The sequence below is a fragment of the Fringilla coelebs genome (assembly GCF_963513975.1).
Source record: "Fringilla coelebs genome assembly, chromosome: 1".
NCBI lineage: Eukaryota > Metazoa > Chordata > Aves > Passeriformes > Fringillidae > Fringilla > Fringilla coelebs.
In genome coordinates, this window is record NC_140028.1 from 43,445,133 (window position 1) to 43,471,858 (window position 26,726).

A 26,726-nucleotide genomic window follows, 5' to 3' on the forward strand; every position below is an offset into this window, starting at 1 on the left:
AAATGCATTCCTATTAACCTGGTACTGAAATTGATTTTAAGAATCAATTGATTTGAATTGATTTTAAAGAATTGATTTTAAAGTCATCCATCCTCTCTCTTACTTCAAGGTGACAGTAAAGGAAATTCCACTGCTGTTATGCCCTGGGAAAGGAAAAACCACATTTCCTACCAACCTGAGTCTGCTACTGAGAGTGAGGCAACTCTAAAACCAAAATAAACAACATCACACTAGGAATAAAAAGTTCCCTTAGATCTGAGCAGTTTTCAGCTCAAAAAAAAAATGCTGTTAAGAGAGCATTCCCCCAGCCCATTACTTAACATAGATTGCTACCCTCAATTTCCCTGGAGAAAGACAGAGCTGAAATAAAGTCAGCTAATAATAAAGTCAGTGATTTTTTCATTTTCAAATGTAAACTTCCCCAAGGCAAGGGCATTGAAAATCAGACAGAGCAGAATAAAACCCATTGGTGAACTCACAGTTGGCCACAGTGACCAGAAGATGTGTTTTGATATCCCTAGCTTTTCCTATTTCTTTTTAATTACTTGCGCTGCCAAGCTGCCAGAATATGGAGCAACATCTTCACCAGCAAAATGGCAAGTAATGAGTGCATACTCAGTAATGAGTGCATGACTCTTTTTCCACAATGACTTGGCACATAAATACCCAAGCAGAGCAATAGTTGTGTGAAAGGGTTTGCAGTGCCTTCACAGGAACCTCCCAGGCAGCTCCTCACGCCTTGCTCTGCCTCTCCACCTTTCATCTCTCCATGCTGGCTGTTCCATACAGTCACTCACCCAAACACGAGTGCCTGGCTCTCAGCTCTCCCCCTGCCTCAGCTCCCACAGTCACTGCACTCTGCCTTGGCCTTTTCCTTATTCCCTCCAACAGGGAATACATTTGAGATGCACTGGAGCGACATCTGATACTGGTTTGGTTAAGAAGACAAAACAGAAACCCAGCCTCTCTCTGGCCTCTTTGATTTATTAAGCAGGCAGGCATGTGAATCAGAGGTCCTGCTCAGCAGCACCCATGTTCATCACTGATTCCTACAACAAGCAAAACACAGCTCTCCAAACGTGCTGACAGGCTCCATGCCATCCTCCACCATCAGATGCTGTCAGTTCTGAACCCTGAGCCACGCAGGAGACAGCCCTGATCCAGCAGGCACCCAGCTCCCAGCTGAGCTCTGAGCTTGCTGCTCACCAGTCCCAGAGGGATATTGCCCAGCCTTTCTCAGCAGCCAACTTCTACCCCACACCTTGCCAGCTGCTCCTCCCATAGGATTACTTGATTTATGGCACACCACAAATTGTTCTAAGTTGTCATTTCCACAATGTATCCCCAGCGTCAGACAATGCTTTAATAAAGCAATTCTCTGTAAAACCAATGTATTAAAAAAAAAAGCCATTACTAGGAAGAAACTGCAAGGAGGCAGGGAGAGGAAGAGACAGCCTGTGGGGCTGTCCATATGCCCAGATTGTGGAGCTCACAGAGTCTCACTGACCTAGAACTGTGACAGGGATTCATTGGAGGAGCTGGAAAGTGATGGGGAAGGAGAGCAGCAATGGGTTATTTAATCAAGCTTAAGCTTTCCTGATTTAGTCACAGGCCTCCCTCTGTAGAAAGAATCTCCTCCCATCCCTATGGATAACTCTGTATTAACTGGGTCACCTAAAGCCAACAGAACACAAACAAACAAGTTGATAATTCAGTTAGCATGTGTAAACATTTCTGCGCAAGACAGCCATCCTCCTTTTCTATGCTCTTTAATATAAGACAGATAAGGGGGGGGAAAGCATACTGGTGGGGTTCTTTGTGGTTTTGTTGTGGGGTTTTTTCCCTTTTGTTTGGCGCTTTTTGTTTTGGTTTTGTTTCTTTTAGAAACTGGTGACTCAATAGCTTCCACGTCTGTTGCATACACAAACTCTTCTCTAGCAGATTTCAGATATAGTACACAGGCTTGCTAACGTTGGGAAAACTCAGTGGGGTGTATATGTCTGAAATTAGACTTTTTTCACATCATACTTAGATCAGCAAAGAAAAAATAATTTGTTGAAAATCATTAATAATGCCAAGATTTTTTGCTGGTATTTTTCTTTATGAAATTGCCTAAACTTTACCATTCTGCCTTCAATGCTTCCAAAGTTCAGCCCATATTATAACTAAGTAAAAATCAGCTGGTTTAGAGCAGGATTGCTAAAATGTTCTCAAAGCCAGGAAAATAATTTTCATTTGTATTAGCAGATGAACAGAAGTAAACTAGTGTCAAAATATGCAATAAGAACACATACATGAAATAAAATCACTCTAGCATTCTAGTTGGGTCTCAAGTTACTTAATGACCAATGCATCAACATTTACTTCTTATTGTATTCTGCAACTACAAGATGCTGGTTCAGGGTATCAGCTGAAAAGTAAATGCTTTAAAGTTGGCATAGAGAGAGCCAAGGAAAGAGCAGGCACAAACATTTGATCCCCAGGTATTCTCTCTAATTTACAGCTGAGGTGCCCTCCCAGAGCGTGCTGAGCAAGGCTCATCCCCAGTGCCTGCAGCACTGACATGTGGCATTGTATTCTGCCCTCCTTTGAAAACAACAAAGCCCTTTGAATTTCTACAGCAAAGTGCCACTAAGCTTTATAAAGCTTATTTTTTTTTATGAAGTCCAGACAAATCAAAAGAAATCAAATTTTGCTCCACTGCTCAGGATCAGCTCTTAAATGACCACAATTTCCAATTTCAGTAACACAGATAAAAAACAGCTAACTAGTTACTAGGAAGTATCAGCGACAGCTGGATAAAGCTTAATTGCAACAGAGAATGCTTAGGGATTTCTAATTTAAAATTTCCTGGAAGGAAATAAAAAGCTTTACTGCACATTTATTCTAAAGTATCAGTTTTATAATCAGCCCAGAAGTAAGCTTCCATTCTAGCAGAAGCCTAATTTCATAAAATAATTAAAGGATGCTGGCTAGTAGAGTAATGCAAAGTACTTGAAACAGCCAGATATCTAAACAGAGACAAAAGATCTTGATAGACTTAATGACTTGGTGTTGAGCAATGGTTTTGCAGTCAATTAGTGCAATATTGGAATAACTCCTAATGCACTGCTCAGAGGGACTACATGATGACCCAAGCAGTTTAAATTATTTTCAACATAATTTCTTCTATGAAAATATTTATATAGAACCCATTTACACATTCTGAGAAAGCACAAAATTTTATACAGGTATTTTAGGTGAAAAGCATCCCAACAATCATTTCTTTTCCCTGATCAGTGAGAGAATTGCATTGCAATCTGCAACATAACTGTTTGCCATTATTAATTCCTCTTCAAGCTTACTGCTGATGTTCAAACAGAAATGCAGGGCCCTCCCTGGAAAGGAACATCCCCAAGCCCCAAAACATGCTGGCAGCCAAAAGTCTGGAAAGCACTGTGGCAGAAAAGGATTTGGGGGTCCTGGTGGACACTGAGCTGAGCATGAGCCAGCAGAGCACCCTTCCAGCAAGGAAGGCCAGCATCCTCCTGGGCTGCACTGGGAAGAGCACAGTCAGCAGGCTGAGGGAGGTCATTCTAAGCCCCTGTACAGCACTGGAGAGGCACATGAGGAATGCCCAGTTCAGTTCAGGGCTCCCCAGGATGGGACAGACATGGAAGAACTGGAGGGAGTCCAACCATGGGCCACAAAGACTAAGGGAAGGGAGCACCTCACACAAAGCCAAGTCAGAAAGCTGTGTCTGTTCAGCCTGGAGAAGAGGGGCTTCAGGGGGGATTTACCTACACCTCAGGAGAAGGTGCAAAGAAGGAAGGAAACAGGCTCCTTTCAGTGGTCCCCACAGGATGGGAGGCAATGGGCACAAAAGGAAACCCAAGAAATTCCATTAAACATAAGAAAAAACTTCTTCACTCTGAGGGTTATCAAATACTGGAACAAACTGTCCAGAGATGTTGAGGGGTTTCCAACCTTGGAGATACTCAAAATGTGACTGAACATGTTCTTGGGCAACCAGCTCAAGGTGACCCTGCCTTCAGCAGAACAGTTTGACAGGATGATCCCATTGGTGTCTTCCCACCTCCACTGTTCTGTGAGAACTTCTGTGACAGCATGTTCTGATTTTAGGTCAGTGCAGGGCTCCAATTAGAATTTTTTTGCAAACAGTATTGCAGCTGTTTCAATTAGCACCTGGATAACTTTGTACCTGCCCACATGACACTAGCAGAGATGGGAAAAGTCAATTCACCATTGAAAGACAAATTATTCTGTTCTTTTACTGAATTAAGATGAGCCAGATTTGAAATGCATTTGAGGTTTCCATCTGTGGTACTCCAGAAACAATTACTAGTCTTTTTTGTTAAAAAACCCCATAATTAAATGTATCCCACGCAGTTTCAGCTCCACTGTTCTTTTTTGCTAAATACCTAAGTTCTACAAACAGATGCAAACTTCTGCAACATAAAACAGTGGATGTTGGCACCGTGCAGCTTTGGGTACAAAAAAAAAAGCTGTGCTGCAAATTCCAGTTCTCTTTACATCACAGGCACAGTCTTGTAACAAGAGACCTACTTAACGTTTAGAGAGAAATCTTCCTTGAAGCTATATGAGTAATTAGTATGCTGTTAAATATTTATGCAAAATTTCAAGAAAACACGTGCATGAATACAGTGTGGACGTGCATAAGGAGAGTGTGGAGAGCAATGGAAGCCCTGAGCAAGCACAAGACTTGGCTGAGCCCACACAACCACTCCTTCAGTGGAATTTGGGAATCACTCACAGTCTATTTTAGTCAAATTAAAGGACTTCACAAAATGAATATTCCTGACTCATACCACAGGAGAAAAACCAAACCCAACAAGAGGCCACAGTAATTTCTTCACAAGCTGAAGAAAAACTTTCCACCCGCTTAAACCAAGAGAGCGAGAACAGGAGATTAATTAATATTCATACACCCTTATTATTGTAGCCACACCAGGACACAAGAAAATGCTCAATTCAGGGACACTTAATGAAATAAGCAATGACAAATGATACTTAATGGGAATTAAATGACCTCAGACAAAATCTGACTTGACTTTGAATCCCAACATGCTGCAGTGCAGCTGTCCTAATTATTTGGTGGCACTGCCTTCCCCTGGCTGTCAGGACCCTTCTGTCCTCTCAGCTCCTCACACTTTCACTGCTGCTGACCCAGTAGAGCCTGGTGAGCTCTGCATTTGTCCTCTCTGCCCCACAGTTGGCAAAGAGAAGTGTGTATGAGTACTTGAGACTTTCACAATTTCAAGAGAGCTAACCAAGTAAGAAAATCCAATGGAGGCCATCTGTCAAATGAAAAAGTTTTACTGATGGCCTGACTGCCTTAATTTGTCTTTAATACAAGATTTTATAGAAGGGAACTAACCAAAGCCTTTCCTCCATCAAAAATGAAGACTTTAAGCTAGATTTAAAATAACCGATATTTGTTTATTATTTAAAATAATCAACAACTGAATTCCATTTCTTCTCAACTGAAACCTCTATTTGCTCTAGAAATATCTTTAAGCATGCAAACATTTATCTTCAATGGATAGAACCCTTCCATAGGTTCTATGCATTGAAGATTCTTCTTCCATTCCATTCTCCTTCCAACAGAACAACACAGTTTAAAATTTCAAGTGCTCTTAAAAACCTGTGCTTTCTAAAATCGCCCTGTCTGCTTAGCTCTAAGGAGAAAGCAGTCTCAAAAGGAAAACCTGAAAAAAATCCGCAAAGAAATGAGGTTTGGAAAAGGAAAGAATGTGCAACATTTGTGCAACACAGACCCTTGGACCACACCCATGGTACACTGAAAATTAAATAGCCATTTTCACCGCTGCTTTTCCAAACTCAATCATCTCTCTTGAAAATAGGCCCTGGCTCATGCACTGCGAGCGCATTGTCTCCTGGTCTAAATTCTCGAGCTGAGTGGATTTAAAAATTAAATTCTCCTCATGCTGGCAGGGGAGATGTGTCTGTATTACAGCTGAGCCATTTACCTCCCAGGCCGGCGCTGTCACTGCACATGCTGTTCCCCTTGGTTAGTACAATTCCTTGGCCTTGTATGAACTAGGGATGAAAACACTCTGCTTGTCACCCTGCAGCTCTTTCCATCTCTAGCTCTGCCACGTTGTCCGGGAGCACTGCACCACAGCGAGCACAGATTGCCATTGCCAGCACCTACTGCCTGCCACTGGGGAAAAAGGGAGCAAGTCTTGGTGGAAAGCAAAAAAAAAAGCATGAGGAGTTCTCCAGTCTCCTGGGAGTTCTAATTGTATCACTAGCTGCTAAAATAAAGACTGGACTTGCTGAGTATTTTTATCCCTCAAAATTAATTTACAGCACATCTGTCACAGCAGGATATACTGCTTCCCTACGGAAAATCAGTATTCCTCTTGTGCAATTGGCTTTTCGATGGCACATTATATATAATGCATTCATGCACAAACAGTTCATTCTGCCCTGGTTATTTTCCCTGTCATAGCGTGAGTATTTTTAGCCCTCATGTGATCCTCCAGTATTTTCCAGCTCTGCTTTAGTCATCCTGCTCTCACTGAATATTTCAAACTAAAAAAATCTAACAGCCTTCAGATCTAAGAACCTCTCACATTTTTAGCTTGCATGTAAATAATTAATTTTATTAAGCTGTCTTATACCCATGTATTTTTGACACTCCCCACCCATACACTAGAGAGAGCTCCATGGAGATTTGCTCTGACATACAGGAATACTTACATAAGACACTAAGCTAAAATCCTGACAACCTGATCACTATTTTCAATTTTGATCAGATGGAGCCTTTTCCGCTATTTCCCACAGGGAGCATTAGAACTGGCACAAACAACAGTGCCCTAATATTTTAATCCTGCACTACAATTTTGACTCTACATCTGTAGGCTGTTTACCACTGCATTAGAGCAGAGCGGAGGCTGTAGGAGATCGAAAGTCGGCTCAGGGCTGGCAGATGGCATCAGCTCTAAAAACAGCTGTGGTGCTGCTGCCAGGAACCTCCAGTGGTGCTCTGTGCTGCTCCTTGAAGGAGGAAAAGACCCTCATTTCCCCACCCAGGAGCTGCATTCGCCCGGTGAAGCCTTGCTGCTCCTGCTGTTTCTAGCAGCGCACTGTGGCACGTTACCAAAGCCATCCACCCACGGCACCGCCGCCAGCTCGGCCACAAATCGGCTCTGTCCCTGAAGGAAGGGACCAGGCAGCACAAGGGTGGCACAGCAGATTAGCTGGAGGGACCTATTTATGCTTCCATTTGCGAGCTGCATTATCCTTGACCTGCGCTGACTCCCCAGTAGGATCGCCTTCGGAGCGGGAAGGGCTACGGCTGCTGGTCTGCCCACCAATTAACACAAAAACCAGTGCATTTTTACACTTCTAGACTTTTGGGTTCTTTTAAAAGTATTTATTTTTCAAATTAAATAAGGACCACACTCTGCATTTATAGAGATACAGGTAAATATCCATTTACGGGTACAGGAAGCAGCTACCTGATATCAGGCATCCCGTCAAGCTTTAGAGTCTGATTAAAATATCAAAAATAATTTCAATTCATGCCAGTACCTTTCTGGATAAGTTTTGGGAGCAGCCTTTAAGGATCTGACCACTTGTTAACTCAAGGACATATACCTTAGTCTACCTCTGAAAACACATTGTTAGAACAGTGTTATAAAGAAGTTATGAATAGTGAACAATCATCTCCTAAATCACTCAAGCTCAAAACTCTGTCAAAGGGCACTGGAGGAGTTACTCCACAGAGCAAAAGGAATCCCCTGAAATGCATATGAAACTGCCAGTAGCTAAAGTAAATTATTCTTTTAGAAATGCGTATATCTTATCAATTTAGAATAGGCATATTTTAAAGCCTGCCAAACCCCCAAATATGAATGAGTACCCATTTATCTGCTTGCTCCTGACACCAAACAATAGGTGTGTACATTCAGGTATGTCCACTGCACTCTGTTTAAAAACTTTTGGATTATTCTGAAAGATCTTCTGGGTTCTTTATTTTTTCTCACAAATGTTTCCTTTTGTTTTGTTAACGAACTGACAAGGCAGTACTAAAACTTCAAAGCTTCATTGTTAAGGTAGAGCAAATAACACAAATTAATAATGGCACCAAGATGTGTGGTGTGGTGCTGGAGGGAAGGGATGCCATCCAGAGGGACCTTTACAGGCCTGAGAGGTGGCTCTGTGCAAACCCCATAAAGTTCAACATGGCCAAGTGCAAGGTCCTGCACCTGGGTCAGGGCAATCCCAAGCATAAATACAGGCTGGCTGGAGAATGGATTGAGAGCAGCCCTGAGAAGAACTTGGGGGTGTTGGTTGATGAGGAGCTTGAGTCAGCAATGTGCACTTGCAGCTCAGAAGGCCAACAATACCCTGGGGTTTATATCATGGTTCCTATAGCAGCTGTAAGGAGTATTCCTCCTCCTCCAGCTAAGTGTGGAAGACAGAGGTTCAGAAGCACATCTTTCATGGTAATTTCCCAGCTGCCCAGAACTTGCTCCTGCATCATCCCAATTTACTCCCAAACAGCAAGAGATGAGTCACACACAAGTTTGATGCATACAGAACTCCTCCCAGAGCATCAGGAAAGGCTCCTGTTCCTTCCAACGTGCAGATCTGCAATGGGGTGAGGCGAGGAGCAAAGGCACCATACATCAGTGGCACAAAAATGTGCTCACCCAGAATTCAGTAAGCCCATGGAATGAGTGACACCTTACCAAATTAGTTCTGTTCTGAAATGCAAGCAGCAAGAAAAGCTGGAACTCTCATTTCACCCAGCATCATGTAATATCCATACCCCACCATCCTCAGCTCAGAAATTAAACTAGTGTTCTGCCTGTCATACCTCTGCACAATATTTAAGTTAATAATGAGGAACAACATTTAAGTTAATAATGAAGGACATTTTCCATGAAAAAGTTAACTCTCACAGCCACAGGATCTTATCAAGACTCATCACACTATCTCAGTTGTACAATTCCATACAAAGGCTGGGAAGGCACAGGACATGCTCTTCATACTACCAACAACACAACATGACGTTACTGCATTATCCTCCACATCAGCTGTCTGGTTCCACTCCAGCAGCTATTCAATTTCTGTAGGATTGTCACCTGCACAGCTTTAATTTGGAGACATATTTGTGACTTTGGGAAGAACAGACCATCTGTAAGAAGAATTAACAAGCACAGTAAAGTCTGTCTTTAATAAAAGTGTCTTTTCCAATTTCTGAATTGGATAACATCTTGACATTAGCACTTGGGTTTTCTGTTTCCAAAGGGAGTGCAAGACATCACATGGGAAATTGGAACGTGCCAGACCCTGAAATTCAGAAGTTCAGGCATAAGATGGTGCAAAATAAAGATGTAAACAAGTTTTAGAAGCCCAGAGTAGTACTGCCCTGCTATTAGGTGCCCTATTTCCTGGAAGCACTAATGAGCTGAAGGCAGCTGGCCAAGTATGCCCCACTCTGACGTCAGGAGTGATCAGAGCAGAACACTGAAATCTGGGTAGGATTCCAGAGCACAAGGCAGCCTACAAGTGAGGGTGCTTCATGCTTCACACCTGCTCCTGCTTCTGTGAGTACTGGGGCATATCCGAGCCCATGTGAGGAGAGGTCACACATTTAAAATCAACTCAACATTAATCTTTATTTGAGGAATGGGTCAGCATAAACCCAGGACAAACTAATAAAGGAATTAGGTGTGTGTGCATGTGTATTTCCATATGCACAAACCTATGTCCAGTAATACTTTTTTAGTGACTATTTCTTTTTCTTAAATGTTAGCTGCTCTCCTGTTCACTTAATTCTCAGTTAACAAAACCAGCATCTACTCAGTGACTAGTCATACCCACATTACATACACACCAAAGATCAGGTTTACTCCTTTGGCCTGTTCCAGAAACTCTGCTGTGGTTTAACTCCAGCAGGCAGCTGAGCCCCCACAGCTGATCACTCACTGTCCCCTGCAGTGAGATGGGGGAGAAACTCAGAAAGGGAAATGTAAGAAAATTCATGGGTTGAGATAAAGACAGTTTATCAGGTAAAACAAAAGCCATGCAAACAATTCATTCACCACTTCCCAGGGGCAGGCAGGAATTAACCTATCTCCAGGAAAGCCAGACTCCATCACCCATAATGGTGATTTGGCAAGACAAATGCTGTAACTCTCAACATCCCTCCCCACCCTTCTCCTTATTCCTCCAGCTTTTCTGGCTAAGCCCGTTGCCATGTGGTATGGATTATCTGTGCAGTCTGTTGAGGTCAGCTGTCCTGGCTGTGTCCCCTCCAAATTTCTTGGGTACCCCCAGCCTGCTTGTTGGCAAGGCAATGTGAGAAACTGAAAAAGTCTGGACTCTGTGTAGGTACTGATTAGCAATAATTAAAACATCCATGACTTATCAACACTGTTTTGGTTTTAAATTCAAAATTTAGCACAAATCTCCTCTGAAGAGTAATCTCTATCCTAGCAAAACCCAACACAAGTGCAAAATAAAAAATTAGAAGACGAAGGTATCTTTGTGAAAGAGCAAAAGCTATATGTTTTTCAGTTAGGAGGACTAGCATCCCCAAACAATATTCACACATAAAACCAAAAATAACTTAATTTTTGTTCTTCTGGTCAGCCCTTCAGATTTGTAAACATTTTACTCACCATAAAAATTTAAAAATAAATCAGCCTGTGCAAGTATTTTCCTTAAAGGTGGAGGTGTGAAAGAGAACACACTCCATTTAATGTTCTTGAATACACTTGCACATACCACATTCAGCAACAGGATTGTTAAAAGCCTTTGTCTCCACCACCACCAGACATTACCAGAGTCCATGTCATTTACATGGAGGGGGTTCAGTGGAGGAGACCCTATGCTCAGTAGGGCTGGGCCAAACCAGAGCACACCAGATGTTAACTTTCTGCTGTCTCAGATGCTAAGCTGATGATAAGGTAAAAAGAACGGTACAACCACCCAAGGAAATAATTTTAAACTAGCATTTAAGTAGAGTGGATCACAGTTTATAATTGTCTTCAGAGACAGAAATGGAATTTGTTAAGAGGCAAAATACCTGCAGTTGGAGAGTTTGCATGGTGAGACTTTTTGGGCAGGTTAAAGATCTGTTCACCAGGATCTGGTGGAGGAAGAGCATCTTGGCCTTGTCGAGCTTCTACGGGATCATACTCCTTCCCATCATAGTTAGCATCAAAGAACTTCTTAAACCATTGAATGAAATCTAAGTTGTCTTGGAAGCGCCCTTTGACCAGTTTTTCCACAGGAATTACCTAAAGGTAGATATTAATATCCAATATTATGTCACTGCCTTTTTTAAATATAAAAATTACATATACACACTTGTTTTAACAAAATCTATTAACTGCATCAACAAATAAATCTCTGCCATTGTTTTGCTCCTAAAAGAAAGGGGCAATTTGCAAGTCCTGGTAAAAAATGAAAACAAAACCCAATGAGACCCAGCCTTTGAAGCAGTGATGCAGTGGGTGTATGTAAGCCTTTATAGCTATGGCTCCACAGAAGTGCTCCCTTACATGCCATGGGTACATCCCATGATGAATGACACTGTTCTGGGAGTAACACTGTATTCAGCCAACTAGGGATTTCTAGTTTTAATGGACATGGTACAGTTTGACATACAACAAACAAACAATCCTTCAAAACAGATGTTTCTTGCTCTCTGTCCTACTGTTTGAACTACAAAGCCCAGCAGCTTTTCCAAGACATGCTAAAGTTCAAACCAACCTACATTTTGGTAGCACATGGTCGTCATATGAACCAAGCCTGAGGTTTTAACCTTGTAATTTCTTTCTGTTCCACATACAGCTATAGATAAAACAGTTTATGGACACGCAGAAGTTGACTTAAATGCCTTATAAAGTTCTACTGAAAGAAAGGAAAGGCTATGAGGATGTCTCGATATCAGCATCTTAGAAATTTTTCATAGACATGAAACCTCCAAAAGGTGTCTTCAGCCGGTATCAGAGTACTCAAGGCTTCCAGACACTGTGGGCAGAAGAGCTGCCCTGCTTTGCTTAATTCATGCAGCTGATTAAACAGCCAAGTTAGGCAGACCTCGATGCCTCTTGAATGTTATGAATTTTCAGCTGGAAAAGGGTTTTCATTTTCATCAGGATTAAGCCAACTGTACAGCATTTTATAAATCTATGATGCTCCTGTAAGAAGTGACATTGCATTTTGCATGTCTTTTCAGGTTGTTCCATTTGTATCTCAACTCTACATTAAAAAGGCATGATAAACTTGCTCTCTACAGGAAAATTGACTACATTAGTCTTCCCAATGTTTTACTAGCAAATCACACTGTAAATAGAAGTATCCATAACATTTCATGAAACAAGGAGGGTTTTCCAGTTATTCATTGAAGTCTTAAGGCACCCTCTTTTATGACTGTCTAAATTATAGAATAAGGCAACACTAAAAGCCAGGGCAGAACCTTAAAAGGGTAAATAGATAGTGCATCAGTGTGAAACTATAAGCATGATAACATAACTTCCATTATTCGTTTTTATCAACACAGTAATTTATATTGGTGAGTCTGTCAAACTCTCACAGTCAAGCATAAACCAAATACCTTAAGCCTGAACAAGCATTTTCTCAGAGGTTTCCATTCTTAACTTTACAAGATCACATGTGCTACCCATCTATTCAATCACTGGGTAAATTATTCCAGCTTTTGAATAATTTAAATTCCTCAAACCCCGCTTTGGACAAAAAAAATGGAATACTTATAAGAACAGCATATTTTCAAATATGTTTTGTTGGAAATTTAGGTCACCAATAATTTCGCTTATCAAAAATTGAAGATTCACTGATGACAAGGAATTTCCAACACATGGAGTTTTATCAAAGGGTCTCTGGTATTAAGATATAATGAGTTAGATGGTACAACTCCTCAGCAGACATATGGACTCAATTTTCAATTTGTACCTAAATGGAGCCAAATGCCAAACTTCTCCCTTTGTGCCCAAATACCCTTTTCAGATGATGAAAGGTCACAAACATCTACTTGCAATTCTAGTTCTCCATCCAAAAGTTTAAAAGTGCATTTTCAAGTATTTCAAAGTTCTTTTCCCCTATTTATTAATTTACACAATTTATGTAACTTTTGAAACATGTAGCGATCAAAATATAAATACAGAATTCCTACCTTATCCACATTCATTCTTTTAAATGATGCCTGCAGAAGTTTGAAGTTGTGAATGTACTCATGCTCCAGCTTTGCTTGAAACTTTACTTTCTTCAAGCTAATGCACCCTGGGAACAACATGTCCATGAACTGGCAGTAAGCTGCTCCTACAACAAGAGAATGCATTGACGTTAATCCAGATGCACCCAGCTAAGACCAAATGGTGTTTAATGTCATTAGCAGAAAGCTTGAGCAGAAAGCAACAGTGCTGAATAAGTCCCTGCTGTAATTCAGCCTAACACTATGCCCCCAGGACCTGCCTATGGAATGCACATTGAGCAGTGACACGCTCAGGTGGCTCTTTCCCACTCAGTCTGGATCCACGATGCGCCGCCGTGCAGCATCCGAGGAATCGCCTCGACCAATGCGAAGTGACATGGATGTTCTTGGAGTCCCCATACACACCAGGACCGTCCATACAATGAGGAGATAACAGTGAAAATGAAAAGCTCTTAATAAGCTTCCCCAATCCCCACAGTCCCCTGAATTCAAACAAGCCAGGATCATCTTTCTTCTGGCCCTTGTACCCAAATGCCAAGCAAGTCCAATGCAATTATTTGAGATTATACCAAACCATGATTAAAAAAAAAAAATTGCAAGGCTCCAGCTTGTTAAAACACACTAGTTGGGTCCCACCCCTCTGCAATGAACATCCTTACTGATTTTAATTTCCTAAGAAAAGCATTTAAATAAGCAGACTTTGGCTTAGTCCACCCATAGCTTTCAAGACTGGGCTAACAGCTTCAGTTCTCTCTCAGCCAGGTTCCTAAGTTCAATTTTGAGAGCTCTCTGAAGTTACAGACAGCAGGGGTGTGTGTATAACTAATCCAGAATAAAGAAGGAAGTATATGGAAAAATTTCTAACCAGCATCCTGAGGATGGCTAACAGAGACAGCATTTCTTGTGTGCAGGGAGCTTCCTCCTACAGCATCATGCCACTGTCCTTTGCAAAACCTTTAGTGCTGACACACTCAAGTGTTTAGAAATCAAGATAAAAATGTTTAAGTAAATCAGAGGAAAAGCAATTTTCTTTCTTCTTCAGAAGATTTTTCTACAAAATACTTTGTACTTGGCAAAGATTCAGTGATGTCCACACAGGACTGTAGAGGCTGCAGCCCCTGTGCTTGAGCATCAGGGCAGGGAAGTGACTGTCTGATTACCCCTAACAAGTTCAATTTCACTTCCACAAAAAAGACTGTTGTGCTTTAGTACACATCAGTTTTGACAAAGAAGTGACCAGATCTCACCTTACAGTTCAGCCCACTATCAACAACGATTTTTTATCACAAATATTTCTGAGTGTTCACAGAGAAACCAAAGTAACAAAGCAGACACCTGGCTTGCCCGGTTTTACAGGAGAGTCAACAATAACTCGAACTTGAGGTCATTTTTCTCCATGGGTATGTACATGTTTTGACACTACCATCTTCATGCATGAGATGGTTCTCATTCTCTGTATCCAGCCAGCCATCACACAAAGGGTTACCAAGATCATCACCTCCCAAATAGAAGAAGAGTTTAAGAGAAGAGTCCAAAAACGTTCTCTGAAATACCAACACAAATTTTGCTAAGGGACTTACCAAGATCCAGCTTTAGTGCTGAAAAACACTGCCATTTAAAAAAATGATCTGTTCACATTGCCTAGCTTTGTGGTGAAAATGGTTATTAAAAAACCTCATTTTCCAAGGACACCTTGTGCTTAGCTGTTTGCAATGGTCTTGATATGATTAGGAATCAAAGTAAAATATTCCCTAAAGGGAAAGGCACCTTCTGGCAAGTTACAAGTATCAGATGACAAATTTGCATCTTTTTACAGAAAACTTTGTAAACACAATTATTTATTCAAAACTCATCCTTAGCAAGAGAACTTGTAAATACATGGCAATGGAAAAAATACATTACAGTTAAAAGCATAGATATAGAGATAATGCATAGCTTGAGTACACTTATTATTGTTTAATTTAATGCAAAAGGATTATTATGCAATCATTTAAAGTTATAAATTGAATTTGTTCCTAACTCTGTCCTTTCATCCTCCCCATACCCCAATTATAAGCTTTACTCTGATATCTAAGTAATTGCCTGGAGGCTCTAAAAATGCACTGCACAACCTTTCATCTAGATCCTTTTAGAAAACCAGAAACCCAAAGTGTTCACATGAGATTTTCCCCCTTCTGCTGGTAATGCAAATTCCTTCTGCATGCCTTTAGATAGTCTCTCTCTAGTTAGGGTATTTCCTTGTGCTTTCTCTGCTGGCAGTTGTTTCTGTACTTTTGCCAGCCAGGAGGTGGTCCTGGGTCTGCACAGCCCTGGAGGGCAGAAAACACTGGACTGCATCCACATGGCAGCACGGAGCTGTTCTCTGACACAACACTGGAGCGGCTGCTGGGCTGCCTCCCCAACAGGAGGATTTCATTGCACTGGCAAATACAGTTCATTAAAATATTCCTTCCTCAAGTACAGAGGCAACAAACAAACATGGAGTGAACTAAACACTCAACCACAAAGAGAGGAAATTCCTCCTGATTCCAAAAAGCCAGAGACCTACCTACCACACCAACAGGAGAAAGTAAAAATATCATTACACTCAGCTGGGGCTACCTGATTTTGGACATTGAGGTTATGTATGTATTTAATATTATATAGATGTTTATTTATAATTTAAAATTTTACCCCCTAAAGCTTGTAGCTGTCAGATTACATTTAAATGGGAAACACCATTGCAACAGAATGGGGACACTACTGTCTACACTGCCCATGGCTGAGATTTCCCAGAGGCAGCAGAAAGGGGAGCCCCACTTAAGTGATGTGAGACTGAAATGCCTTTCCCTTTCAGCCACAGCATATCTGTGTGCTCCTGTGTGCTCCTGAGTGCACATGGGACAGCTCTTTAGGGCTACCCAACGTACTACAGAACTGATGTTTCAATGCAGGAGCATGAGAAAATAATCTTTTTAATGGAATACAAAGAAAACAACAGTAGAGATAATGACATTATGGCTTATGACATACCTCTTGCATAATTTACACAAACAAAAGAATTCTTATGCTACTGTGTTTCATTCAGTATTAAAAACTTCCCTACATTTTCTGGGAAAAAAACCCCAAACCAACAAAGCCAAAGCCCCAACAATCCCCCCACACCCCAAAAAACCCCCCAAACCTAAATCTTCTCAAATGTGTACAGGGAAGTTGAAAACACACTGCCAGAACAGCTCTTCCAATAAATCTATCTCCCTGACTGAAAAACTTCTATATGCGTAAAAATGCATATACAAACATACAAAAAGAAATAATTTGACATCTACTCAAATGAAAGATGAAAAGTACAGCTGGTGGCACTGCAGAAGAGGGATCAATGTTAAAAACCTCTAATCCTTTATTAGCTAACAAGCAATTTAGAATCACTGGCTAAAAATCCTTTTGTGTTTTGATCTAGAATATTGATGCAGCCATTAGTTACAGAAGATATTCACGGGCCAGACTCTGAAATGAGCCTGCAAACGTGGCTGTGCTGAAATCACCCCCAGCAGTTGCTATTTTTAGCCCCATTAGTGAGCAGAAAGAGCTCAGCAGCATCAGGGTTTTGCAGGTGTTTCCTGGGCATCCCAGGCTTGGGGCAGAGCAGGCAGCAAGTGGAGGGAGGGCATTGCATCCCCCAGGCTGGGCAAGCAGCTGCCAGAGGAGGGGAAGAGATGCCAGGACAGAATTCAGACACAAGAGAACAAATGCAGAATTGAAAAGGTGGTTATTTAAAGATATTAAAATTCAAGAATTTTGCCCCATGCAGTGGTAAAGCAGAAAATTACTACCAAATCTATGAAAACTGAGTATCTTACAGCATTTTCAGAGTTGTAGACAATTTTTCACTAGTCCCTTACAGTAAGCAATGCTGAACTAATTTTAGCTTTTGTCCTGTATGTTTTCTTCCCTGCTTCTGTGTTTCTTTCCCCAGACTGTCCATGCTGACCTAGCTTGCTCTGAAGCATATGCACTCTGCATCGTTAGAGATTTTCAGTTTTTCTCCTCTCCTTCACCATCTGGAGGCTAATGAATCCACAAATGCAAAGAAGTATTTTCTTTATTATCAAAAATACTTCTGCTCCTCACTATTTAAATCAAAAGGAAATTAAAGGAAGTAACAATGAAGACAAGAGAATCCTGTTTGCAACCAGTTTTTACCACTCAGTAAACTTCCTGGATTTCAGACTAGAGATCTGAAACCAAGATTAGACGCTTTAGCATTGATGTTTATATATTTATAAATTAAAAGGAAAACTTTCTTTTCAAACCGACTGCTTTTAATATACTATAGTTAGAACTTATTATACTAATAAAATATTTAGTAGAAACACTATGAATATATGCAGGTATAAATATAAGCCAATATGTGTGCCCTACACAAATTAGGTCAATCCTTCATATCTAATGTCAAAAGACTGTCCCTCACTGCTCCTGCCTGAATCCCTGCAGTGTGTGGGAGCAAGATCCCAGAAAGCCATATAAAACCCCACCAGTCAACATGGAAAACAAAGGGGCCATGAAACGACAGGGCCTTGCTGGGGCAGGGGTAAGGCTGATGACTTTTAATTCTGATACCCAAACCTCAGCAAACAGAGCTCTACACTAGAGCAAAAGTTCTACACTAGAAATTTGGTATAGATTTTTAGTATTAGCTTTTTTCTAAAACTGCATAGAAATCAAGTTTAAACCTTTTAATCAGGCCTCTGTTTGATTTTCATACACTCAGATTTGAAAAATTCCAGGTGGGAAAAAGGCTGACTGCACCTTTTTCTGTAACAAAATTAGTTTGTTTGCTTTAATGAAATATTTAGATAATACAAAAACACATATCCAGTCATATTAGATACAAACTCCTTCAAATTATTCATTCTCTCCAAAACTGCAACCACCTGACTGTGCATTTGGAAAATACAGGATGATTTGTGTATGAATTAGTCATCAGTACTTCAGTTCACAGCGGTTGCTTGCACTGATGGAAAGCTGCACACACCCCGTATTTCTGTTGCTGGGACAACACCAACAATCAAAAAAAAGCAGTGACTTGCAAGGAGCACGTGTGACTTAATAGTTTGGTAAGAAAGGGAGAGAAAACCCCACAAATGCCAGCAATCATTGTTTACAGTACAGCAGAACTTAGGGCTGGTCTTTTACCTTAGGCTTTCTAGAATTGCTTCCTCAGCAGAGATGTTTAGCTAAGCACGCAGCAGTAGGTTTTTAACTCAAGTATCAGAGTATACATTTTCATTTGGATTTCAAATATGGTTCTTCTGTTATGCAATTCAAAGGTTGTTTTAAAAACTGGGCAATGAAGCTGGTGAAGGGTCTGGAGCACAACTCTTACAAGGAGCAGCTGACAGAGCTGGGGTTATTCAGCCTGGAGAAGATGAGACGTGGGGGAATCTTCTCACTGTCTACAAGTGCCTGAAAGGAGGCTGCAGCCAGGTGGGGGTCAGTCTCTTCTCCCAAGCAACAAGCAACAGAACAAAAGGAAACAGCCTCAAGCTGTGGCAGGGGAGGTTTATTGGGTATTAGAAAAATTTTCCTCACAGAGAGGGTTGTCAAGCATTGGAACAGGCTGCCCTGGGAAGTGGTGGACTCACCCCTTGGATACATTTAAAAGTCATGTAGATGTGGCTCCTAGTGACATGGTTTAGTGGTGGACTTGGCAGTTGGACTCCATGATCTTTACAGTTTTTTCCAACATGAATCATTCTATGACTCCATGTCTGTGAGCATAATGTTGTGTTACATACAGCCACGTGTTTAAGAAACAGAACATTTAATCTTGAGTGCTCCACTGGAGAGACCACGGTCTTCGAATTCCTGTTTGCATTTCCAGCAGCACCTATATGACCTAGTATGTAGGTCAACATCATTTTATTTCTCCAGTTAACACACCCTCCTCCACTCCCCCCCATGCCTTCACCACAATTTAGGAAGTTTCAGCCCATTTCCCAGGGAATGTTCAAGACCACATCAATTTACCACTTAACTCAGTTGTAGAGAAGCAAGCTTCTATAGGGCTGTGCATCAGTGAAGCCACTCTGACCCAGCTTCACCCTTCCCAGCAACAGTCCTGGCAGGGCACTTAAAAAGCCCCAAAAGTGATGCAGATTAGAGTGCAGCCCTGCCCTCCTTCTCACAGTTGCATGAGCACAGCTGCCTCAAAGAGGGCAGGGTGAGTGCCTGCACACAGATGGGAGCTCGAAAAAGCAGTGCTGCCACCACGGGAAACAGCCTCAAAGAACTGTGTACCTCCTGCCAGCCTTACCAGCAGCCCTGAGATCATGTGTACCTAAATAACATCTGCTTCCAAAAGTCCTGTTCCACACAGGTAGGGCATGTGTGTGATGTAATCCAGAATATCCACTGATCATTTTAAATAATATTGGAGGAATGTTTCCCCTGCGTTAATTTGTATTCTCTTTTTCTTAAATATGTAAATCATTAAGCTGCTCATAAATTATCCACAGCAGAGTTTTTAATACTCAAATTTCTGGCAATAATTTATTTTGGAATCCATTAATTTTTAAACAGGAAGATCAGAACAATTTCAGAAAACACAGTTCCCATTTAACTTAAAATAGCTGTGTAACTCATCATGCCTAAAGAAAGTACCACACAAAATCTAACAAGCTCTTTAAACCAGAGGGAAATCAAGCAGCTGACTGCAAGTGAGTGCTATGAGTAATTAAATAATTACTTTTAAAAAGCAAAAACCTTGTTCAAGCTCTATTCCTCCTGAATTCTTAATGAGTGACATTTAAAAAAATAAATTATTGGCTGGGAATCTCATGATACTGCTTCCCAAGCTTCCTCAGAAAGTTTTGGAAATGATTTAAATCCAATAATTAACATTCACTGTATCCCTCTAATCCTAAATATCATATGGAAGACATCAGAGAGCCACTGACACTGAGTGTGCTCTGTGTTGCATGACCTCAGGACAACATGCCAGTTCCTTGAAGCATGCCTCGGTTACAGAGTGCAAATGGGATCAAGCCATGTTTTAATCATGTTCCCAAGTTGTCCTAGAGACCAACCTCTGCAAGGCTGCCAACTGGGAAAAAACCAAAACCACCAACATGGAAACATGCTTTGGCTTCTCAGGCACACTGGGCTGTAGAGGAATGCTGGCACCAAATGCTACCACAGGGCCCTATAAGGCAGATTTTGGTAATAAGCATGTAGGAAGTTACAGGTTAATATAGGCAGTGAGAAAAATACACCTTCTGAGACATGGAAACTCAAATCCTGCGCAGCTAACCCCCAGAATAAAACACACACACACACACACACACACACATATATATATATATATATATATATATATATATATAAAGGGACTGCAGACTTCCACACCAGCAACATCAGCTGAGATATGGGACAGAAGTCACCACATGAGAAATTCCCTCTGGCAACACCCAGGGCATCTGTAGAGAAAGCATCAGAGCCTAAAATTTGAAAATGCCAAACCACACGCTTTCTTTATAATACAGCCATTTATTAAAAGCAAGGAAAAAACAACCCTGCATTCAACCCTTGATCCTTGCATACAAATCCTCAAAGACAGAAGGCCTGTATGCACTGGGGGCCTGACAATTTGCAAGTTTATAATTCTACTGAGAATTTTCAAATACACAAAGTGGGGAGAGTCTGTATCTCCTTAATCTCATAGAATTACAGAAGTAAAGCAAAGTCAAAAACTATACCTTGCTCCAGGCCACATTTTCCTTTCTATCCATTTACCATTTCCTTGACATTATATAGCTTGTAGACATTGTGTTGTTTCTTTTTAATTCATATGCAAGCCTTCTATAATCTCCTGCCTGACTCTTATTTTGAATATACTCTAATGTAACACTCTAACAGTCATGAAAAGCCCTGCAACACATGCACTTGGTATTCCTTAGAGATGAAAAACAGCCTTACTAAAGAAAATTCAGCTATAAGCTGCTTAGTCAGAATTCTTTCTAAGAAACCACTGTATATTCCTTAAAAAAATAGCATGACTCTTAAGAAACAACCGATGCCATACTTCATATGAAACTCCTGTTCCCCAAACCTATGGGTTTTGCACATGGGATCCTATGACATTACATCCTCTCAGTTGTTCTCTATTATATTTCCTTGATGTATCAAATTAAATGCTCTCTCTAAAGCCAATCTAAAGGCAATGCACTATGCCTTCTTTTAAAACCACGGTTTATAAATTTCACGTTCAGGTAAAACAATTTTGCAGGAAATCAAACCCAGAGTCCAAAAACTGACAATATGACACATATCTAAAGCAAAAAGAATTGTATTGAGATGCTTGGAGAGATTTTCCCTGTTCAGTTGTCAAAACTAAATTACCAGAGGAGCTGCAGACTGAATTAAGACTCTCCAGGGCTGCACCCATCCATAACCTGGCTTTCTTGGCACATCACTACCACAGCAGGCATTCAGAAAGCTCAGGGGACACTGCACTTTGCTTGGCCTACTTAGCAGAGACAAAAACCACATCTAAGACTCCCAAAGAATACAAATACTTTATGACTAAGCCAACCTCTTCCTTTGCTGCTCCCCATCCTGGCAGCTCTGTTCCTCTAAGTGGAAATTGAGAAACAGGCTGGTATTGCTAGAGTATGTGTATTATCAAAGCTACTTCTCCACAGCAATGAGGAAAAGGAGGTCGGATTGCTTTTCCTGTCACTGTAACTACTGTCACATTAAGCTTCAGATATGTTCTGAATAAAGCCTTTAGTAAAGGCAGAATGTCACATTATTCCTTCTTGCTTAAGCTCTGAATGTCAAAAATTATCGCTAGGTTGGCTGCAAAACGTGGGCACCCACGAGGTCTCACAGCCAGGCGCTGAACACAAGCATATGCCATATCTAGGTTGCTCCTACCTCCTAAAAGTAACACCTTTGAGCTTTTAATTCAGATATAACATCCCCCTGCTTTCCCTCTCCCACGTTTTTTGGCCCCACATTTAGCTTTTTCTGGCATTTTGATTGCTCCTTATTAAGAAAAATGAACAAGAACTGAATAGTCATAAAACAGCATGACTAATGTTAATGCTTTTTTCTAAAAAAGAAGAAAATGTCCATACAATTTTACAGTAGATTATAAAAATTCAGTTACGGCAGCTCTGCAGATCCCTGTTAATGCTGTGAAATGCTTCATAGCTGTAAAGAGTTTCCCATGTATTCCTTCCCTTTGAAGTCCTGGAGAAATGCTCATATTTTATGGAAACGAGCATTAATCTGCTTGAAAGCTGCCAATGGTTCAAGGGATGTCAGCCAAGGAATGCCAGAATGAATGAGTTAGACTGGTCATTCTCAAACTGCAGTCCATACCATGCTTGCTTGCTGGTGCTTTGCCTGCTAGCTGGCTCATCTGGCCAGTTGGCTCATCATTTGTACTACTGTTCCCTTAGTATCCCTCTTGAAAGCTGCACTAGCAATAGGCTAAATAAAACAGATGTACATTTAATAAATTGCTTTGAGTTTACAGAGTAAACTGTATTAATTGCAGAAAGATTCCCACACCTGCTTGTCCACGTGTCTTCAATCCCTACACATGGATGCTCTGCACATGAGAAATGGACTATGCAGTCTCAAATGGAAAGGACCTATTAAGACTAAGATTACTGTGCTCTAGTGTCTGCAAAAGTCTATCAGTGTTTAGATTCATCAGTTCAGAGAGTAAAGTCCTACTGACCACAGGAAGTACTGTGCTAGAATGCTTCTGTAGATAAGGAGCTACTAAAGCCCCTTCTGGATTGTAAAGCGCATGAATGTAAAAACAGGAATGTGTAAGCATCAAGTTCAACTACCAAACCAAATGGGGAAATTCAAATTAACAGCTTTCACCTGTAAAGGCAAGAATGTAGAAGCATCAGGTAGCAATAGCAATCAATACAATCCAGGAAATTCTAAAGGAAGAAAATATTTAATGTTATACAGAATGGAGTTAGAGCTGCAATAAGATGACCCTTTTTCAGTTCTTCCCTTGAGGTGTGTCCCAAAATCCTCTCTGTAGGTCACAGAAAAAGTTGTATAAGAAGCTGTGTGATGAAACGGGACAGTGGATTTGTGACAGTTCCCATGCTTTTCCCCTTCTTGCCCCACCCAGCTGAAGTGTCTCTATCTGATCATCTTACATAACTTTAACTCATTTTATTCTGCTTAGTCAATATTTTATTAGATCACTTCTCCCCTGTTTTCAGAAACACTTTTGGTGAAGTTTTTTATGTCTTAGTTGGTTTTTGTTGAGTGGGTTTTTTTGTGTAAGCCCACACACATTTAACTTGATTGAAAACTCACTTCAAAAGCTTCCTTTCAACTATTTATGAGCATTTAAATAGCTACATAGGAACAAGTCAATAACTTGTCTACTATGCTTCCTGTTTCAAACAATAGCAAACTTTGGGTATTTTGGGATGCAAACGTCCATTTCCTTCTATGTTTCTATCTCCTTCAGTGTGTGCATGCATGTATCTGCCTGTATCTATCTATAGCTACTCCCTGTGTGAATTCTGTCTTTATATATATCAAAATAAAATACTTAGGCTAACTTCCTAACATGTAAATATAACAACAGCTAGAGATAACACTTCAATTTCAAGTTCAATAACACTTTAAAAAAAATATTTCCCATGGTCTATGTCTTTAACTGTTCAGATTATATCAGTTGCTTACATTGACTTTATCCTGCACTTTTTCAACCTCATTTTTATGGTTGTTGTGCAAGGCTGCAAGTATGGTACTCTACTTCTGCAGTTGAAAATTATTTTTTTAAATTTTGAAGGATAAGCTACGAGATGATCAGCCTGAAAGGATTATTTGTATCTTTCAGGGTACATCTCTGAGACAGAAAATTTACCCAGAATGATAGGCAAAATCAAATATATGAATATAAGACCCCATTTATTAATTTTGTCTGGACCAAGAAATAGCTGAAGTCTGGTCATGTGGTTCCTCTTCCATGTGCTTTGAGCACTGTCTTCATAAGATAAGATAATACCTTCATAAGATATTCCCAGCATGTTAGTTGTCTGGAAGTAGCAATCTAAGTTAGATCTCCTCCACCACAAACAAACTCCTCCTCCACCAAACATCTTCAAATTTACAAATCACAATTGGAAATCAGAAAGAAATCATTCCCCAGGGGCATGCATATTCACAGTGAAATATCTTTTTCTGTGTCATTTCTAGCCACCATCTAGTTACAGACCCTGCTGTTTAACACCCATCTTCTAGTTGCAACTCTGATTAACCAAAACGTCTGAAGTATCCAAACGATTACCCTTTTTTCAGGGCTCATTACCAAATATACTTACAACAGTAACTCAGATTTAAAAAGAAAGAGGCAGCCTTTGACAAAGTTCTAAAGCGCTCACAGCAACTAAAGCCTCATTTCCTCAAATGCATGGTTTTTCTTCAATCTTTTTCTTGTGCTTTTTACCTGCAAGCATCAGCAGGGATTTGAGACACCTCAGGAAGGAAAAGGAGCTGGACAATTTTGTTCATCTGGGGTGTTGGTTCTCTATTTGTCTCTTTTTCAGTTATGTCCACTCTCCATTTGAAAAGATACCACCCCTGTGGCTTTAAAACACTAAAACTTATCACTGTATTCTTTGCTTGCTTAGCCAACCTTTTTATTACATCTGTGTATCTCCTGCTACATTTGTCCCATTCACCTCTGCCTTTGTTATGCTTTCCCAAGGTACCTTATCTTCCCATGATTAACACAAATGTAAAAATGCTTCCTGTGCACATACATTAGTCTCTTTTTTCAGAGCAACTGGTTTATGTCAAAGTTAAAAGTTATCTATTTTCAACAAATCAGACTTTTAAAGTGGTTTTAAAATAAACATTTATAGAGCATACAGTGCTTTCTTACCTGAACAGAGTTGTTCAACTTTTGTGTAGTTTAAAGCTAATATATCATTAACCCATGCAATGATGTCATGTCTGCTCATAGTCTCCTGGGTTATAGAGGTAGAGTACACGTTGACCGCCATTCCCCAACTAGGAAAAAAAGAGAGACAAAAAATATTTTTGACATTTTGGTAATTGTTTTCTAAATACAATGAATATATGCTTTCTGTTCAAAAGAGGGAAAGAAAACTCAAAACCCTCTCTTTGTTTATTGAGAAAGGAGGGCTCATTTTTATTCTTTGATGATACATAACCTCCTCCATGTCCTCTTGGATCCTATGAACATATTTCTCTGGCTGTCACTGTGAACTTAAAGAAATACAAACCTATGGTACTCTGCTTCATGTCAATAAGGTAGAAAAAACCCCAAAATTAGACATAAAGGTGCACAGACAGGATCAGAGACCCAAGATTTTGTCGCATTGTGCTGCGCCAATACAGTGATCTGGTATCAGTCAATTTTTTGCCACTGCAGGATGATCAGGCTCCCTAAGCCAACACTAAATTTAAGAAAACTTCTAAATGATGAAGTAGCTGTTCTATTTACTGAAATATTGATTTCTTACTGGGGCAGGGCCCTTTTGGATCATAAATTCAGATCCTAACTGTCACAGAGTGAATATCAAATAATCTCTGTTATCAATATACCAACATCTATCCTGAAAGCAACTGAGATTTGCACTCCCAACTGTGTGGTTGGAAAGCTGCTGTGGAGCCCAGTTCTTCTCAAACATTAGGAACATTTCCTCTCAGCTTAAACCCATTTGTTCTTCTGACAGCATTATCCTCCAGTCCTAATTGCTTTTTTTCCTCAGAGTGGATTTCCTAATGCTTTAGAGACAGCACTCAGTGTCTGTCCCAAAGCCCAGGTAGTCTAGATTAAACAAATCAATGTGAGTCTCTCATATCAAGTCAGACTTCCACTGACTGGCCATGCCAGCAGTCCTTCTTGAACAGACAGTTTCAGTGTTCAGATAACATTTCACTGAGACCTTGGTAAATGGCACTCAGTGCTTAAAGTTTTCACAGTTACATCACCTTAGATAGATTCTTCTAGTTAGCAAAGGTCCCTCCCTGGAAGCTGGCAATTCATAGTAGCTTTTATCATCTTCCCAGGTACACAGACCAGAAACACATACTACTGAACTTTGCTCCCTGTTATCATAACCTAGTCACATCTTCCTGTTCCAAGACGTTGCAAAGAGAAAACATGAGCACACTCAAGTTTATCTCAGCAGTTTCAAAGAGCAGACTCAAGTTCATGGAGAGAGTAAGTAATGTTCCTGTGAGTAACGGATTCCAGAAAGTCCACTAGAAGCAATCCAAGTATGAAGTGCCTCAGAAATGACCAAAGAGTGAAAAGTTGAAAGATTATTCTTGGTTTGCTGGGGACACCTTCATCTCTCGTGGCAATCTGTAGCTAACACTGATCTGTCTAGCTCTGGTGCGAGTCCTGCCATCTCAGCTTTGGACTTCAACTTTCTCAGTCAACGCAAGAGAGCAGGAGAGCAGGATCTCCTCTGTAGGATCCCAG

The 26,726-nt window shown here is 40.6% G+C and overlaps 1 protein-coding gene across 2 annotated transcripts in view; it reads right to left on the minus strand.

Moving 5' to 3' along the window:
- MAPRE2 (microtubule associated protein RP/EB family member 2) overlaps positions 1-26,726 on the minus strand; it is a 72,413-nt gene that overhangs the window by 12,529 nt on the left and 33,158 nt on the right. For both annotated transcript variants that reach the window (XM_084204261.1, XM_084204260.1), the window contains exons 2-4: positions 25,155-25,282; positions 13,202-13,347; positions 11,090-11,303 (exon numbers count right to left, since the gene is read on the minus strand). In XM_084204261.1, coding sequence (XP_084060387.1) covers positions 11,090-11,303; positions 13,202-13,347; positions 25,155-25,275 — 481 coding nt within the window. In that variant the 5' untranslated portion in view covers positions 25,276-25,282. The remainder of the gene's footprint in view (positions 1-11,089; positions 11,304-13,201; positions 13,348-25,154; positions 25,283-26,726) is intronic.